Raw genomic sequence first — 16,425 nt, 5'->3', positions numbered from 1 at the left:
AGACCATCCCACCCATGGATGGGATGATGATGATGATGATGATGATAGGTGCAAGTATGGCTGTGCAGTAAGAAGCTTGCTTCCAAGCAACATGGTTCTGGGTTCAATCCCACTGTGTGGAACTTTGGGCAAGTGCCATCTACTGTAGTCTCAGGCCATCCAAAGCCTTGTGAGTAGATTTGGTAGATGGAAACTGAAAGAAGCCTGTTTTGTGTGGGTGTGTGCATGCGTGTATGTGTGTGTGTGTGTCCCTCCAATTCTACTTGACAACTGGTGTTGGTGTGTTTATGTCCCTGTAACTTAGCAGTTCAGCAAAGAGACCAATAGACTAAGTACTAGGCTTAAAAATAATTCCTGGGGTCAAATTGTTCAACAAAATCACATGAAGGTGCTGCTCCAGCATGGCCGCAGTCAAATGACAGAAACAAGAATAAAAGAATATCTACATCATCATCATCATCATCGTTTCACATCCTTATTTTCCTGCTTTTGTGGGTCAGACAGAATTTAAGTGAGATGCCCTTCCTGTCACCAACCCTCACCTGTTTCCAAGCAACATAACATTTGCCCCATGGCCAGAGATGACCAGATATATCTCAAAAGACTGAAAATGAAGAACACTTGCCAACTTGCTTACAGCTATCAAGGAGACAGTAAAATACACACACACACACACACACATATATACATATGTATAGTAAAGGTGCATGGCTCAAGTGGTTAGGGCATTGAGCTTATAATCGTGTGGTTGTGAGTTCAATTCCTGGACCAGGTTGTGTGTTGTGTTCCAAAGCAAAACACTATTTCATGTTGCTCCAGTTCACTCAGATGAAGAAATCATTTGCGATGTCCCTGGTGCCAAGCTGTATTGATCTTTGTCTTTCCGTTGGATAACATTGGTGGCCTGGAGAGGAGAGGCTGGTATGCATGGACGATGGCTGGTCTTCCACAAACAACCTTGCCCAGACTTGTGCCTCAGAGGGGAACTTTCTAAGGAGAATCCCATCATCATTTGTAACTGAAAGGGATCTTTACTCTTTGTTTATACATACATACGTACGTATGTATAAAAAAAGGGTAAAGATCCCTTTGTATGTGTGTGTGTGTGTGCATGCATGTATAAATGTATGTATGTATAAATGTAGTTAATCCAAATATGAAAACAGAAAGAGAAAACACAACGTGAGGACGTGGAACAAGTATAGTATTATTGGATGCTCAGGAATGGAAAGAAAGGAGGATTTAACGTTTCGAGCGGAGCTCTTCGTCAGAAACATAGGAATAGGAAAGGTCCAAGGAAGGGAAGACGGAGGAAAAAAAATCGCCAACGGTACACACACGGTCACATTTTGTATGTATATATGTATGTATGTTCGTTTGTTTGTTCTCTTCTGTTTTTAATTATTTAAATTCATTCTATTGCTGGAATGCAGATTACAAAAAACAAAGTCACATTTGAAACTTGAGAAAAGTCTAGCCTGGCCTTTCTCTTCCGTTTACAGATGGTATTTGTAATATGCAAATCAGTTGATTTCTTTTTGTGAAAATCTAAGCTTGTCCAGAGAAACAGTTATGTAAGTATGCATGGGAGGGCTTAATCTGCAAGTTGGTTGGCAGCCTGACCAGACATGGTAAAATAGAGGGTCACATTTCAGTTGGTGAAGCCAGGCAACAGACGGTTCAAATGTTGCATCTGTGAATACACTTGAAGAATGGAAGCTGGGCCTAAGAACCACCTGCATGCACATTGTGATGCAAAATTCAATGAAGGGATAACATACGTTTGACACGGAGCAACTGACACGCACACATATATACACATATATATATATACATAGGCATACACTTATGTATACACATATATTTGTACACATATATATATATATATATATATATACACACACACAAGTTGAAGGCCACTCTTCACTGCTCCACTGACCCAAATCCCTGGGAGACAATCATCAAGGACGGCCCAAAGAGACAGCATCACTGAGGGAATGGACGAGATGGAAAATAACAGACATCAAGAGGCAAAAAGACGCAAAAAGCAACTCGTACTCCCTCATCCCCTGCCATGATAAATTCCCCCAGTTCTTCTATTCCCATTCTTGGCTGGAATAGCCACCTCAGCCACCGGCACCCTTCGCAGTCATCAGGAGAAAGAAGTTCAATCATTTGCTACAGATTTGCTACTCAAATATGAGTTAATGCCAATGCGACAATATATACATACATTGATATATGCACACACACACACACACACACACACGTGTGTGTGTATATGTATGTATATATCATCATCATAATCATCACTGTTTAATGTCTGCCTTCCATGCTGGCATGGATTGGACAGTTTGGCAGGAGCTGGCCAGGCAGGAGACTGCACCAGACTTCTGTGTCTGTGTGTGTGTGTGTGTATCTCTTTTATCTTTTACGTGTTTCAGTTTCTGTGGAGAAAACCTTAATGGTTGGATGGAGAGGATGGCAACTGATGAGGCAGAGAGCAAGATGAGGCAAGCAAGACATCTTGGTCACCCACTGCATCCGTCTCCATCTCTAGACATCATGCCCTGGTTTTGCTTCTGGAACAAAGATGATCACAGAAAGGAGAGTAAGGGTCGCTTGTGCACAACAATTCACTTAACCCTTTAGCATTTAAGCCAGCCATGCCCAGCCCAAATATTCTGCCTCTATTTTATGCTCAAACTGGCTAGATCTGACCTCTCACACCTAGCCTGCAATGTCATTCCAAAACTAAACAATCACATCATCAAAACCTCAAAGCTACAAGATAATGCTTGCTTAATTCAAAACAATGTGAATAAATAATCATTATGAGACGAGGTTGAAAAGTCCCTGGCTTTAAGGGTCTCAGAAAAGGCCTGGTTGAAATCCCAACCCTCTGAGCTCAGAGAATACTGAAGGACTGCTGCAACAAGTGTGTGAACTTGAGAGGGGAAGAATATGTTGGATAACATCATAATTAACTGATCCTCCTCTATTCTCTCTTTTACCCGAAGCCAGGAACCCTTCAGGGCCCCTTTCTACATGTAATGGTCTAATTTGAATGCTGCCAAAGGCCTAAAACAAAGTCACCAAGCAAGTCATCAGTTATCCTTGAGAACAACCAGATGGTCCTTGTCACTCCCATGGTTGTAAAACAAACTTCTTACCTGCGAAACCATGCTTGCAGCCTAACAAAACAAAAAACAAAAACAAAACACAACACTATTTCAAATGTAATAGCTTTAATGATATTTATAAAAAAGAAAAACATTTAAAAAAGAACAACAACATACTAAAACAAATAAACAAACAAGTTGACGTTATTTGCCAAAGTTATTGATTCTTGCACAACACATGAAAGACTGTCAAAGCAGCTTTAGATGACCCGTCACTTCGTCAACAAGGCTGGAAGGGCCTGGAAAGAGCAACAGGATAATGTTAGATAAACCCTAATATTGATTTCAATTTTTGGCACAAGGCCAGCAATTTCATGGGAAGGATAGATTGATTAGATCAACCACAGAGATCAACTGGTACATGTTTTAGCAATCCCAAACGGAAAAAAGGCAAAGTCAACCTCAGCAGAATTTGAACTCAAAACATGAAAATGGATGAAATGATGCCAAGCATTTTGCCCAGCATGCTAACAATTCTGCCAGCTTGCCACCTCAGATAAGCCCTATCATTATCATCCATAATTAATGCTTTAAACCATACTGTAATTATTAACTTGTAAATAGATGGCCATGCTATGTAAACGAAATGTTGGATACACCTATACCTGAATGTTGAAAAAGTTCACCTTACAATCTTGAGAGCTCAGGTTAAACCCCATTCTATGCAATATCTGTTGACCCGTTTTCATTTGCCTGGTAAACAGGACTGGCAAACAATTTTGAGAGGATGTGTTCAGTTGTGGCTTAGAGCAGGGACATAGCAGTGTGGTGTAGAAGCTTTTGCTTCCCAACTACTTCTGGGTTCAGTCAATTACATAGTACCTTGGCCAAGTGTCTCCTACTAAATATTCTGCCAAAGCCTTAACGCTGGTTTTTCTGTGACAGACAGAATCTTCCCTTGTCTCAAAGCAAAACCCATTGGTGATTTTCCTTTCCTCAAAACCATGCACCAGGACTTTGCATATCTGAAACTCATTTGTGCAAATGCCACAGGCTTCTCTAGTTTCCAGAGATTCTTCTTAACTACCTGCTCTGTTGTACGAGGAATTCCTCCATGAAGGTGTTGATGGGTGGTTGCACTCTTGTCTTGCTGCAGACCACAGTACTCCTTCTCTGCTCACCTGACTAGCATATTCATTACTAATTGTTGGTAGCAGTCAGATGTCGGCTGACCAGAGGAAACCCTCAACCTGAACTTGCTGTATTGCAACTTCAACCAACTTGTGTGACATCAAGCAACAGGCATTAGCCAGACCTAGCCATAGTGCAACCAAGGCCCCTCTTTTCTTGACATGCCTCCCTAATAAACTGGGTCACCAAGTCTGTTGTCCAAGGCAACCAGAGACTCCTGAAATGCCTCCCTTCTCTACAGACATGTCAACATAGCTATTGTTCAGCTGAAAGCTAGAGTCTCTTGGATACAATGTTGAAGAAAATCTTATAAGACACGAAACTGACCAATATTTTCAGCTCACTTCCCTTTGGGTTGCAGACATATTTTGCAGACATTTTGGGGCAGCTGATGATAATGTGGGTGATATCTTCCACATTGGTATAGCAGAGCCAACATCTTTTATCACAATGTGGAGGTTTGGTAGTATCTTTGTCCCTCTTGTTTACCAGATATTTAGTAGGTATCTCTTGTTCCTAGTTAGAGAAGGCGTAGCCAGGGAGGTAATGTATCTGTTGTAGATCCAGGTGAGGCTCTCGTTGTTATCCACCAGCTTATGAGATATGCACCCAAGCATTGCTTTACACATGCATGCATATACATACATAGATACATGCACACACACACACACACACGCATGGGAAGTTGTAGAAGAAAAGTTACCTTCCCAAGTTATGCCAACAAATAAGAGGTGGTTTCCCAGTTTCCATGGAATAAAAATTCCCTACATGGACAGGACACCGGTCTGTTGCAGGATTACTCCTTTTTGCCAGCTGAGTGGATTGGAGCAACATGAAGTGAAGTGTCTTGCTCAAGAACACAATGTGTTGCCTGGTACAGAAATTGCAACCACAATCTTATAATTTCAACATGAAATACGAAAACATTTGTTTTCGTATTTCATGTTGTTTACTGTTGGTGACGTCCTGTACCCATATATACATTTGTATTACACTATTGTATGACTGAGCACCTTCGCATCGATTCGATTCGATTCATTTCCTCTTCTTCTCCCAGTACAGTTTTTATATATAATTATGACGCGAAACCCTATACCTCTTTGCTTAACCTTCCCTTCTCTCCCTTTCTCTCTCTCTCTCACAGCCGTTTGTCTTCCTCTATCTATCTCTCTCTCTCTCTCTCTCCTCCTCATCTCTCTCACAGCCGGCCAAATACTTCCTTTTGCATGTGGCCTTCTAATTGTAAACACACGGTACTCTTGCGCTCCTTGAATCTCTCCTCGTCTGGGCAAAAAAGGCCCTCTTTGGTTGTTTTCTTGTGTGTTTTTATTTCTTGTATTGTATTTTTTCGTAATTGTATTTTTATTTTGTATTTTATTTTGTAATTTTATTTATATCCTTTTTACGTCCTGTTTGTGTCACATTTTGTTCTTTCCTTGTTTTTACCCCTCTGCGAAGTAATTTCCTTTAATTTCTTCGCAGGAAGGGCTAGTTCGACGAGTCGTGTTCTGTCCTCACCTTTGAAACACGCTGGAGTTGAACTAGGGACAGCTGATGAAGGAGATTTTTCCTTGTGTAGTTTGTCTAGTACTCTGTTTTTTCTTTGTAAAAAAAAGGTTCGTTCCATGCTTGTTTTTACGTTTTCGTTCTCGTTGAGTTCTACGTCTGTTTGTGGTGTCCTGTACTCACGTATATATATTTATATATGCATGTATATATACATGTAGATGTAGGTACGTACATATATGTATGTATGTATGCATATATTTTATTTATTACACTATTGTATGACTGAGCGCCTTCGCGTCGATTCGTTCTGTTTCTTCTTCTTCTCCCAGTACAGTTTTTATATATATATATGCGTGCATATATATATTATTTATATTATTATTTGATTGAACGCCACACATCCATTTCCAAGTAAGTTTATCTTGACTTTTTGATGTGAATCTACCCTATACTCTCGCCCTATCGTTTTCTCTCTCATCCTTTCTCTAATTCCCTTCTTTCTCCCCTTCACCGTTTTCTATCTGTCTCTCTCTCTCCCCTCTTTCTCCTTTACTCTCTCACTGCTCACACGTGACCATCATCCATTTTTCTTTTCCTCATGTGATCATCTTTCTTTTCTTTCAGGGCTGTTCTAAGGACTGGACATATCCTCTCTCTCTCTTCATCCTTTCTCTTGTCAAAGAAAATATTTCTCCAGCATTCGCTATTTTACCCTCTCCATGTTGGTTTTCCTTCGGTTTCCTTGTCCTGTTTTTGTTCCCAACTTTGACCCTCCATAAATTTACACATGCAAATATGGGTACAGGACGTCACCAACAGTAAACAACATGAAATACGGAAACAAATGAGTTGAATAGATAAACAACAAGAGAAATAAATGGAAAACAGGGCAGGTAACATAAAGAATGACCCTTCATCAGTGTCCCAAATTTTATTTTGGCGCATTATGGGAGCAACTGTCTTTGAAGACTCATATTGTTGGTCAATACTTGAAATGAGGAGTAGATAGACAGCCGACAACTGATGAAGGGTCGTCCTTTATGTTACTTGTTCTGTTTTCCATTTGTTTCTCTCGTTGTTTGCATATTGGACTCATTTGTTTTCATATTTCATGTTGTTTACTGTTGGTGACGTCCTGTACCCATATATGCATGTCATCATCATCATCATCATCATCGTTTAACGTCCGTTTTCCGCGCTAGCACGGGTTGGACGGTTCGACTGGGGTCTGGGGAGCCAGGGGCTGCCCCAGGCTCCAGTCTGATCTGGCAGTGTTTCTACAGCTGGATGCCCTTCCTAACGCCAACCACTCCGCGAGTGTAGTGGGTGCTTTTTACGTGCCACCTGCACAGGTGCCAGAGGGGTCTGGCATCGGTCACGTTCGGATGGTGCTTTTTATGTGTCACCGGCACAAGTATCACAGCTACTGTTTCCGTGCGTATATATATATATATATATATATATATATATATTATATATATATATGCACATATATATATATATATATATATGTGGTTGGCGTTAGGAAGGGCATCCAGCTGTAGAAACACTGCCAGATCTGACTGGCCTGGTGCAGCCTTCGGGCTTCCCAGACCCCAGTTGAACCGTCCAACCCATGCTAGCATGGAAAGCGGACGTTATACGATGATGATGATGATATATATATATATATATATATATATATGTAAATAATGAGGGAGATAAATTGAATATTAATTTAATTAATATCAATTTAAAACCAGTAGCCTAGCATATAAAAATCTGAAAAATCAGAGAAAATTCCAATACATGTGTATATTTAGGGCTAAAAACCACTATGTGGACATCCATATGCTAAGAGTAGATCACATACAATCAAACTACAAAGAAAGAATGTTCTCCAGAGAAAATTCAGCGGACACCAGAACATAGGCGGGCAAGACAGATGAAAATTATATAAAAATCAAGAATTAATCGCATACCGGTTTCGACTATTAACGAATAAATCACTTACGTAATCCTTCGTCCGTAGATTCATCAGTACGATCGTTCCAAAAGCAATATAATTTGTAAAACTAACCACCAGTTTTCTGTATAAAACCAGACACGTGCTTAGTTCCACCAATTACATTGGGGTTAATTTCAAATGTCTGAGTTCTGGCGCGCTAAATTCCGGAAACAACTTCTGCAGCAAATAATGTACTGCAGTTAATGCTGCCTATGAGAGAACATAATTATTTTAACATTTAAATAATGAGGGAGATAAATTGAATATTAATTTAATTAATATCAATTTAAAACCAGTATTTGATTTTTATCTAATTTTCATCTGTCTTGCCCACCTATGTTCTGGTGTCCGCTGAATTTTCTCTGGAGAACATTCTTTCTTTGTAGTTTGATCGTATGTGATCTACTTGTAGCATATGGCTGTCCACATAGTGGTTTTTATGGGTACAGGACTTTATTTATTTAGCCCTCCTCCTCCTCTCTCTCTCTCACTCCTCCTCCTCTCTCTCGTCGCTGACCAGAGGGCTATTAACTTTCTTTCTGCCCACTGCTTTCAACAAGTCAACATCAGCTTTTTTCTGTCTTCCGCAGCCGATCTTCAGAATGCATTCTAACGAATTTTTCCACCGTCTGGGCTTAAAAAAAAGCCCTTATTGTTGGTTTCCTTGTCCTGTCTTTTACTGTTTTTATCTTCATTTGTTTTGCTTTTACGTCCTGTTTTTGTCACTTTTTTTACCCCTCCACAAAAAAATTTTATTCAATTCATTTTGCAGGAAAGACTGCTTCGGCGTGGTCGTGTTCTGCCTTTACCTTCGAAACATGCATTGAGTCGAAACAGGCAGCTGAAGAAGGGGAATGTTCCCTCTGTTGTTTGTCTTGTACTCTGTTTTTTCGTTGTTAACAAAAAGTCCGTTTCCTTGTTTGTTTTTATGTTCATGTTTCTCGTTGTGTTCTACGTTTATTTGTGGTGTCCTGTACTCATATATGCATGTATATATACATGTAGATGTAGGTATGTACATATACGTATGTATGTATGCATATATTTTATTTATTAAATTGTTATTATATATATATTCATTTTTTTCCTTGTTTCAGCTCAGAGCTGCGGCCATGCTGATGCACCGCCGTTTATATATATATATATATATATATATATAATATATATATATATACCAGAGTAAGCACATGAAGGTGGAAAAAAGAGTACTCAAATACCAGAGGTAGAGTAATATGCTTTATTTAAAAGCAGCAGAAATATAACAAAAGCTGTTACTCAGAGTTTCACGTTCCCATTCATCGGACAGTTTTAAATAAAGTGTATATATATATGTGGAGGTGCAATGGCCCGGTGGTTAGGGCAGCGGACTCGCGGTTGTAGGATCGCAGTTTCGATTCCGAGACCGGGTGTTGTGAGTGTTTATTGAGCGAAAACAGCTAAAAAGCTCCACGTGGCTCCGGCAGGGGGTGGTGGCGATCCCTGCTGTACTCTTTCGCCACAACTTTCTCTCACTCTTTCTACTGTTGGCCTGCTCATTTAGCCAGTGGGGTGGCGTCATTTGAAGGCTAAAACAGTGTGAAGCGCATTGTGACCAGCGATGTGTAGCAACATCTGATAGCCTGGTCGGTCACGGTGATATATATATATATATATATATAAGGAAAAATGGGATTAAAAAGTTCTGGCAGATATTCAAGTAAGCACTCAATATAAAGGAATAATGTTAAATTTCCAACATATATGTGTGTGTGTGTGTGTGTATGTATGTATGTATATATATATATATGTATGTATGCACACATGTGTGTGTATAGGAAGTACACAGACAATTACATGAATATACATAAAATAAACACAAAGGAGCTTGAAGGAAATATCTGAAAGAGGCCGATGACATGAATACAAATCGAACGAGAGACGAAGGAGGAAATTCTTCCCCAGTTTCCTTTGTCGTTAGGAATTCTGAATGAGAAGGGGAGGTAATTTAAAAGCATTAAGAAAAGTTTGTGGTTGAATTAAACTCTTTAGCATTTAAGCTGGCCTTATCCAGCCTGAATATTCTGTTTTATGTTGAAACTGACTTGATCTGACCTCTCACACTTACCTTACAATGTCTTTGTGAAAAAAAAACAACCACATCATTTGAAATCTAAAAGCTACAAGATAATCCCATAATTAATTCAAAATAATGTGAATAAATAAGCATTACATTTGATAGAAAAGTGTGAATGCTAAAAGGGTGAAGAAAAGAACATCCTCATCCACTTTTCCATGCTTGTATGGGTTGGACAGAATGTCATCAATCCTCACCTGTTTCCCATGGCCAGACAAGTTCTTCACAGATGACTGGAAATGAACATCACTTGTATAACAAGGATGCTTGTTTAACACCATCCTATGACATCAAGACAAAAGTATACAAATGAACCTCAAGGGTATGCCCTGGCAATCCCCATTCCTGGTGAGTATGCCCGGCATTTTGCCACCATATCCATCCAGCGATCTCCCACACTCTCTCTCTCTCTCTCTCCTTCTCCTGCACTTCCCTCAGGTTGAGCAACTGTGTATTTTCTTTGTGGTAGCACACCTGTTTCTGTCTTCATACCTGATCTTTACCTCTCTCTGGCCAGGTTGCCTTGTACTTCCTCTACAGCAAGACACCTGCATCTGTCTCACTATAACCTTTTCGTCATCACCTCCTCCAATGCCTCTTCCCCTCTTAAAAGTTTTTGTCTTGCAAGTACTTGGTGACCCTGTCAGTGCAGGGGCCACTTAAAAGCACCCAGCCCACATTGTAAAGTGGTTGGTGTTCAGAAGAGCATCCAGCTGTAAAAACCTTGCCAAAACTAACCTCGCCTATGTTTGTGCCATGTAAAAAGCATTAAGTCCACTCTGCTGAGTTGCTGGTGTTAGGAAGGGCATCCAGAATTAAAAATCCTGCCAAAAACAATCACAGAAGTGTGGTGCAGGCTCCAGCCTGGCCGGCTCTTGTGAAACCATCCCACCCATGCCAGCATGTAAGATGGATGTTAAACGATGATGATGATAACACATATATACTTATTCAGTATAATTTGGCTGAAAACCTCATAATGTGCTTTTAAGAGCTCTTACGTTGTTATGTGGTACCACATGTTATCCGACAGTAGGACATATTCAAGGACTTGATACACATGTGGAAGTCCTCTTTGCATAAGATTAATACAATAAGAATCCAACAGGAATTAGCAGTATTACACCCTGATGAAGCACTTACACATGATTGTTGTTGAGCAGCATTCAAATGTATAATAATGATAAAGACTGTTCTTCTAAAGAGGTCTTTGAATATAAACTCAGCAAATTAAAGCAGCTGGTGTCCAGACACAAATGTTGTGATCTACTTATTAAAGCCTGATATAATCCATCCTCATTTTATATTAACCTTATATATATATATGAAGGTTATGTTTAAAATTAAAGGAGACTTTAAAATGTAGTATCCAAACCTTGTTTTGGATATGTCCCTAGTTGTGTGCCTTGAGAGACCATTTTCCACATATGGCCACCAGGTGTCATCCACGGTACTGTACTTGTGTCACAGGATCTACATAAGGAATTCCTCAGTGCACGTTTAATATATGTTTGATAGGGAAGACAGAGTGTTCTGTAAGCTTTATTTAGCACAACGATTGTTTCGGCCTACATCTGCACTGCTCCCTTGTGGGTGATGAACAATATAATGGGAGCTTCATCAGGTTACATTATATGTACATTCCAGTACTGTGTGTAGCAGGACGGTGTTCGTATGATGCATGCATTTACAGTAGTTCACAAACCCGTGTATGGGTTTCCTCTGCACAGTGGAGTGCCTGTGATTCCACTATATTGTTCCCCACTAACCAGGGAACAGTGCAGATGTAAGCTGAAATGATCATCATGCTTAATAAAGCTTACAATACAGTCAGTCTTCCCAATCAATTATAAAAAAAATATATATATAGGCATAAGAGTGGCTGTGTGGGAAGTAGCTTGCTTACCAACCATATGGTTCCGGGTTCAGGCGCACTGCGTGGCACCTTGGGCAAGTGTCTTCTACTACAGCCTTGGGCCGACCAAAGCCTTGAGAGTGGATTTGGCAGACTGAAAACTGAAAGAAGCCCATTATATACATATATGTATGTATGTATTTGTGTGTCTGGGTTTGTCCCCCCCACTATCGCTTGGCAACCAATGCTGATGTGTTTACATTGCTGTAACTTAGCAGTCCAGCAAAAGAAACCGATAGGATAAGTACTAGGTTTACAAAGAATAAGTCCTGGGGTTGATTTGTTTGACTAAAGTCGGTGCTCCAGCATGGCTGCAGTGAAATGACTGAAACAAGTAACAGAATAAAAGAATGTGTGTGTGTGTGTGTGTGTGTGTGTGTGTGTGTAACATCATCATTTAACATCCATCTTGCATGCATGCAAGGGTAAGATGGTTGAGAGGAGACGACTAGGTAGAAGACCACCCAATGGCTACTACGTCTGTTTTACATTGGACCAAAACAGTCCTTCGAATTTCTTTTGCTATTTGAGAAACTTTAGTCTTAGTCTTTCTAGCAAGAACAGCATATTGTTAACTTCATAAGAATTTATAAACTTTGCAAAAATGTGAAATAATTCTTTATTTTTTTGAAACAGTGGATCTCAAAGAAGAATGCCTGTGATGTATGCAGGAGATGTAGGTTCAAATCCCACAGGTAGCCTCTGATGTGGGGTTGTGGGAGTGGAGTCCTTAGATACCTTCTCTGTAGGGTCCAATCAGAAGCAACTGTCATTGGATTTTCCAGATGGAAGGGCATCCAGCCGTAATTGGAAACTGTTTTGTTTGAGGAGTATGATGGGAGAAGGAGGAGAGAAAGAGAGAGAGAGAGAGAGAGAGAGAGATAGCAGAATGATGGCAAGAGTGAGTAAATGACGAATAGCAAAAGACTAGTACAACACACACACACACACACACACAGTGTTGAAGGCTGAGCCCAAGCAAAGTGACAAGAGTGAAAAAATACTTACCAGGACCAACACCTAACACAGTTTTGGATCCAGGAGCTATTTGTGTGTGGCCAGCATCAGATATCAAGCTGGCATTTAAACCTGCATCGATCGCTTTACGAGTGAGATCCAGTCTGGAAAACAAAGAGATGAACACAGACATTATGTGTGTGTGGTTGAGTATACCTATACATACATCATCATTAAATGCCCGGGCTGGTAAGGCCAGGGGTCACACCATGGTCCATTGTCTGTTCTGGTATGGTTTCTAATGGCTGGATGCCCTTCAACCACTCCACAGAGTGTACTGGGGGCTTTTTTATGTCGCACCAGCACCAGTGCTTTTAACTTGGCAACAGCACATACATAAATATATATATATATATATATATTATATATATATATATATATATATATATATATATATATGTATATATATCAGCAATAGAGGCACTAAAAGCCAAAATGAGTTTTTCATGGTAACTACTGCAGTATAGCTTGTTCTAACAAAATGTTGATGTTTAAGTGGAGATAAATACGTGTATGTGTGCGTGTGTATGTATGTATATGTGTGTGTACACAATGATATATATAATATATATATATATATACATACATACACAAACACACACATACAAGGTACATTCCAGAAGTTTTGAAGCCTTTTTAGGAATGGCAGTTATAAGTATCCTAGATTATTGTAATTCTAGTCTATCGTTACTACATATCCAACAAGCTGACCTGCCAACTTTTCTCATTCCAGACTGAAGGAGGAGATACTGCTTGTCACAGCACTTTCAACACAGCCTACTAAATATGAGCAAAATTCTTATCTGGTAAAATCTAAAACCTAAAATCTCCCAACCAGGTGACCCCTAACTGTAATTAATATAATCAGATAGGATCTACTTTTCCCTTAATTGACATAATTGTAAGGTTAAAAAATGAATTTATTGCTCCATGGTGAAGTCGACCTCTAATTTATAACAATTATTTTTTAGCATTGAAACCAGCCGTAACAGGTTTCAGGTTCAAACTGGCCAGATCCAGGCTCTTACACTTACCCTACAATGTCATTCTAAGAATAAACAAAGCACATCACTGAAACTTCAAAGCTTTGGGATAAAGCAGGATTAATTGAAAACAATGTGAATAAATAATCTGAATGCTAAAGGGTTAAACAGGCCATCTCCAGCTCAAATGTTCTACTTGCTTAATATTCAAACCAGCCAGATCTGGCCTTTTACACCTTCTCCACAATGTCATTCTAAAAATTAACAATCACATTGTTGAGATCAGCTGTGAGATATTGCCTGATTAATTAAAAAACAATGTGAATAAAAAAGCAGAACATCTGACAGAGTAATCTGAATACCAAAGGAATAAAAGAGATTTTGTCAACATACAGGTGGTGTGGCTGTGTGATAAGCTTGCTTTCCCAACCACATGGTTCCAGGTTCAGTCCCACCGTGTGACACCTTGGACAAGCATGTGTGTGTGTGTGTGCATTCATGCGCACCTGTGTTTGTGCTTGTGTCTGTCTCCCACCACTACGACAACCCGTGTTGGTTTGTTTATGTCCCCATAATGTATAGGTTCAGCAAAAAGAGATCGATAGAATAAGTACCATGTTTAATAAAAGATAAATACTGAAGTTGATTTGTTCAACAAAACCTTCCAAGGCAGTGCTCCAGCATGGCCGCAGTCTAATGACTGAAACAAGTAAAAGACAGAAGATAAAAACAGGAAGCAATTCCAGCGAATTTTCAGAGAACCTCAACACACACACACACACACACACACACAACACACACACACACACATGCCCTTTTGTGCTCCTAATTATTTCTCTCTTTGGAACCTCATCCTTTTCATATCCACACCTCATTTTCAATATCATCCTTTCTTACATTATTTTCCACTGATCACCCTTTCTCTGCCCCCAGTTATATTTCTCCCTTTCCCCTGAGCTACATCACATGACTGTCATATCCCATTCTCAACCCCTTCTCATATCTGCCATTGGCTGCCCTTTGCCCTTTGCCCCTCACTGTATCCATCCCCACATATCTCTGACCTGCATCCTCATCACTCTACATCTCTCTCTTGATGTTAGCAAATGATAACAAAAACAACTGAAAATAAAACCAAAGCTGTTTTAAAAAAAAACAACAATCAACTCACGTCCCCTAATAAATCAAGAAACAACAAAATCATTACCAGGTAAGGGCCAGGTAAGGGCCAGGCCAGGCTAGGATAGGATATAACAGGATTTTGATGAATTTCAGTATGAATTTAATACAAGCAGAATTGTTAAGACTAATAAAGAATGCATTAAAGTTTTCTACTTAAAAATCAATTTTAGATCCAAAACACAAGTCTTAATAAAAAAGAAAAGATTGAAGTTGTGAAGGTAAAAAGAAAAAACAAAGTAAGAAAAACAAATGTACAAAGATTCACAATAAACAATAAAAAGACATCAGAAATAAAAATAGTACAACTTATAGAAATACTAAAAATAAAAGAAAATTAATTAGGTTTCCATGGAAACTTTGAACCAAATAAACCACAAAAACAAACATAGCCATAACCCCCCCCCCCACTGAAGAACAAAACAGATGAGCCAGGGTTAACATTACGCAGAACAGTGGTTCTCAACCTGGGTCCATACAATTCCTGGGAGTCCATATAAGATTGGGGGGGGGAGGGTCCATGCACGCAAAATACCAAATTGGGGGCTCACTGTAGTATATTAAAGGCCCTTGAAAAAGTTTTGTTTCAGGTGTATTTATTACAGGACACAAGTGGGTGTTACAGAGTTCAAAAGCAAAAAGGAATTTCAAAAGGGGTCTCTATAGACTTGCTTGTTTGCTTCATGCTCTTACTTGATGAGGATGGGGTCGTCCCAGGTTAGAGGTCCCAGAGATGTCATCACGTGTAGAGCTGACCAGGTCCACCATTGCTCTCCACTGCTGGCAGTCCCTTGCCAGCCCCTCTGCATCCTCCAAGGTGACATCAAATCCTCTTTAATCATGCCCAGCCATCTGATGCGATGCCTATCACAAGGCTCCTTCCAGCTTCCAATCAGAAGTCTCTGTAAAACTAGTTTTTAAAACATGAAATGGCTGCGGGGTTCACTAGAACAGAAAAGTAATCAAAGGAGTCCAGAGATAAAAAAAAGAATGGTTGAGAACCCCTGATGTGGAAGGTGAGGAAAAAAAGGAAAGAAAACAAAAGTAGAAGAGAAGGTAAGAAAATCATTGAACATTGAACAATTAGAAACCAAAGGAAATTCAGACGAAAGCTAGAGATGAAAAGAGCCATGCAAGAGAAATACTATCCAGAGAAACAAACTACCCGAATATCAACAGACTGAATAACTAATGTAGTCAGTGGTGGAAAGGAGGGGAGTCAGACCATCCTCAGCCAAACCTAACAAAATAAAAGAAAACGTATTACACGAAAATGAGACATAAAACAAAAACACAAAACAAAATTTAAAAAAAAAAAAAACTGGAAAGAGCAATCCCTAGGGTAATGGAAAAGGAGGGATCTGAGATGGGAGGGAGAAAAATTAACAAAGGCAGGGGCTATGAGGTTA

The 16,425-nt window shown here is 39.6% G+C and overlaps 1 protein-coding gene across 1 annotated transcript in view; it reads right to left on the bottom strand.

Annotated features, from left to right (window-relative positions):
- Positions 1 to 3,231: 3,231 nt before the first annotated feature.
- The window catches only part of LOC115226658 (peptidyl-tRNA hydrolase 2, mitochondrial), a 42,553-nt gene continuing 29,359 nt past the window's right edge, over positions 3,232 to 16,425 (bottom strand). Inside the window, exons 5-6 of the mRNA XM_029797670.2 lie at positions 12,846 to 12,958; positions 3,232 to 3,421 (exon numbers count right to left, since the gene is read on the bottom strand). Of these exons, the coding sequence (XP_029653530.1) occupies positions 3,372 to 3,421; positions 12,846 to 12,958 (163 nt within the window). The 3' untranslated portion in view covers positions 3,232 to 3,371. The remainder of the gene's footprint in view (positions 3,422 to 12,845; positions 12,959 to 16,425) is intronic.

The sequence above is a fragment of the Octopus sinensis genome, linkage group LG30 (genome assembly GCF_006345805.1).
Source record: "Octopus sinensis linkage group LG30, ASM634580v1, whole genome shotgun sequence".
Classification (NCBI taxonomy): domain Eukaryota; kingdom Metazoa; phylum Mollusca; class Cephalopoda; order Octopoda; family Octopodidae; genus Octopus; species Octopus sinensis.
This window is presented reverse-complemented; position numbering and strand designations above follow the sequence as displayed.